We start from the raw sequence: 2,999 nt of genomic DNA, 5'->3' as shown, positions 1-2,999 counted from the left end.
TGATGTGGCTACATTAACAGAAGTATAGTTTCCAAATAGCGTGAAGTACTAGTCCCCCTCTATTTGGCACTAGTTAGGCCTTATCTTGAGTATTGCACCCATTTGTGGACACCACACTTTAAGAAGGATGCAGGCAAACTGGAACAGGTTCAAAGGAAGGCAACGAGGATTATCAGAGGACTGGAAACAAAGCACTATGAGTAGAGACTGAAAGAAATGGGCATGTTTAGCCTTGAGAAGACAAGACTGGGGAGAGATATGATAGCACTCTTCAAGTAGATGTATGTATTTTAGATGTATTGTTGTTTAATATGGTGACTGTTGTATGAATATGTTTCAAATTGTATTTTATATTGTGTAAGTCGCCCAGAGTGTCTGTTAAGTCAGACAGATGGGCGACTAACAAATAAAATTTTATTATTTTTATTATAAGTACTTGACAGGTTGCCACACAGCAGAGGGCCAGGATCTCTTCTGATCATCCCAGAGTGCAGAACACAGAATAATGGGCTGAAGTTACAGCCTACAGGAAGCCATTTCGACTGAACATCAGGAAAAACCCTCCTAACTGTTAGAGCAGTACAACAATGGAACCAATTATCTAGGGATATAGTGGGCTCCACAACACTGGAGGCATCCAGGAGGCAACTGATAATCACCTGTCAGGTATGCTTTAGGTTGGATTCCTGCATTGAGGAGGGGGTTGGACTCGATGGCCTTATAGACCCCTTCCAACTCTACAATTCTATGACTTGACAAAGCATTGGTCTTATCTAGCAGGTCCAGAGCTTGGAAGATTACTTTTAAAAAGTAATAAATTACAGTTACAATTACTTGGCCCAAAAAAGTAGTAATTACCAGAGCTTGGAAAAGTTACTTTTTTGAATTACAACTCCCATCAGCCCAATCCAGTGGCCATGCTGGCTGGGGCTGATGGGAGCTGTAGTTCAAAAAAGTAACTTTTCCAAGCTCTGGTAATTACCATTACAATTACAATTGCTCTGAAAGTAACTGATTACTTTACTTTTACTCAAAAGTAATCACTACAATTACATTTCAGTTACTTTAAAAAAAAAACTCCTACAAGGTGCTGGCCTTGGCTGCTGCACATCTAAGAAGCCTAAAACAATATTAAAAATAAACACACACACACACAGGGGGTAGTAGAATTAAAAAAATTATCCATAAGATTAACATAATGGCATAACAGAATCTCACATCCCCCCAAGCAATGAAGATACCCCAACTCTTGAAATCAAATTTTACACTTGAAATGCTTTTATAATATGTTTCTGTTATGTCTCAAAAGAACAAGATGCTCAAAGAGCATGTCAGACAAGGAATGTCTTTTTACAGTCATTACGTTGCCACCAGTACTGAACAGGCATTCTACTGCGGCGCTTGAAGGCATGCCTGTGTTGTGCTGCAAAAAACACCGCAGCACACGTGGAAAGCCATGGAGTGATGACACTTCCCTGCTGGGAGACCTCAGGTACCTCACCAGTTCCTCCTCAGCAGTGTCCACTGCTGACTTCTTGCCCTGGGGCAGAAAGTTAAAGAAGTCATCTTCTAAGTCATCTCCTTCCTGGTCTTTATCTGAAGACTGATCACTGTCCTCATTAAGTACACCCGTCTTTATTTCAGCTTTCAACAAGGCTTCCATTGTGTATCTAAGAAAGAGAGAGGATATGTTAACACATATATGTTAGGAAACCATCATCTGCTCTTCATTTCCTGATGCTTGTCATGTCCCCTGGTTCAGGGTCCAGCCTGAGCCTGTGGATGATGACATGGAAGGTAGGAAGGTGACCAAGTCACCACACTCATGGGGCAGCACAGCAGACCCTTAAGGATTACTTGCAGCAACCCAAGGTTGTGATGAGGAGCCCCAGGAAGAAAAGGCCCAGCCCCTGCCTACCACCTTAAGCCCTCTGATGCCTCCCTTGAGACAACATTTTCCTTGGAGTAATCCACCCAAAGGGCTTCCCTAATGTTCTTACTTGTTGGTATGGGTGGTGGCCTGACACGATTCCAGCCAATCTAGTTTGAAGCGAGGGTGTAGGCAGGCTGCCAGAAGAAGCCTCTTGTCCTCCCAGATAGCTGCAAACCGCTTTCTTAGGGCTTCGCGCACACCTCTCAGCAGCTGAAAACAGTATGTGTACCTCTCAGGTTTGTTTTCCAGTCCTTCTAACTTGCGGTCCAGATTGCAGAGTGTTGGTAGTAAATACCCCATGAACATGCCGTTCTCCCATTGCAGGATATCTAGGGACTGGGCTAGTGGCTCCATAATCTCTGTGTATTCCTGTACCACTTCAATCTCAGCAGCTGTGATCCTGGACAAGGAGCAGCGGTCCATTATGGCATGCATTTTTAGTGGCACAGTTGACAGGAGCTCATGAAGTTGCTTCAACGCATCAAAGGTGGAATTCCACCTGGTCTTATTCGGTACCTTCAGATACACACCACATTGCGCATGGATATACTCAGCAATCTGGGCTGACTGGTTCTGCTTGAACCACAACTTGCTGCACTTTCCCATCAAGGAACGAAACTGTTTCTTGAAAGGACCAAGAAGACTACTCTTGGAGGAGTCAGAAAGCATGGTCTCTATGTCTTGTGTTGCCACAAGGTTGAGGGTGTGGCTAGCACATCTCTGGTGTGGTGGTAAAACAAAATCCTCTCCTGAGTCTGCAGCTTCTTCCTCTGCCTCAGGTCCTGTGTCCGGGATCTCACAGATAGGCACAAACTCCACCTCAGCCTCCTCCTCCTCCTGGTTATCACCATCATCATCACTGGTGCCTGCAGCTTCCACTGGTTCTTTGGCCATGAAAACTCTGAACGCTTTCACAAAGTTGGAGCCATTGTCTGTAGTAGTGCACATAACTTTGTTGTGGATCCTGTACCGCACATGTACATCATGCAGTGCTTTCGGAAGGACATTGTATGTATGGTGCCCCTTCAGACGCTTACAAGCCAAGGCCCCGACCTCACGTTTCAGG

General features: G+C 44.6%; 1 protein-coding gene across 1 annotated transcript; it reads right to left on the bottom strand.

The window, feature by feature from the left end:
• Window positions 1-1,225: 1,225 nt before the first annotated feature.
• LOC133385776 (uncharacterized) lies at window positions 1,226-2,393 on the bottom strand. Its single transcript, XM_061629352.1, has 2 exons — window positions 2,001-2,393; window positions 1,226-1,670 (listed from the first exon to the last, which is right to left on the bottom strand). Exons 1-2 carry the CDS (start codon window positions 2,366-2,368, stop codon window positions 1,280-1,282), a joined length of 759 nt encoding a protein of 252 aa, XP_061485336.1. The 5' UTR covers window positions 2,369-2,393; the 3' UTR covers window positions 1,226-1,279.
• Window positions 2,394-2,999: the final 606 nt, after the last annotated feature.

The sequence above is a fragment of the Rhineura floridana genome, chromosome 5 (genome assembly GCF_030035675.1).
Source record: "Rhineura floridana isolate rRhiFlo1 chromosome 5, rRhiFlo1.hap2, whole genome shotgun sequence".
NCBI lineage: Eukaryota > Metazoa > Chordata > Lepidosauria > Squamata > Rhineuridae > Rhineura > Rhineura floridana.
This window is presented reverse-complemented; position numbering and strand designations above follow the sequence as displayed.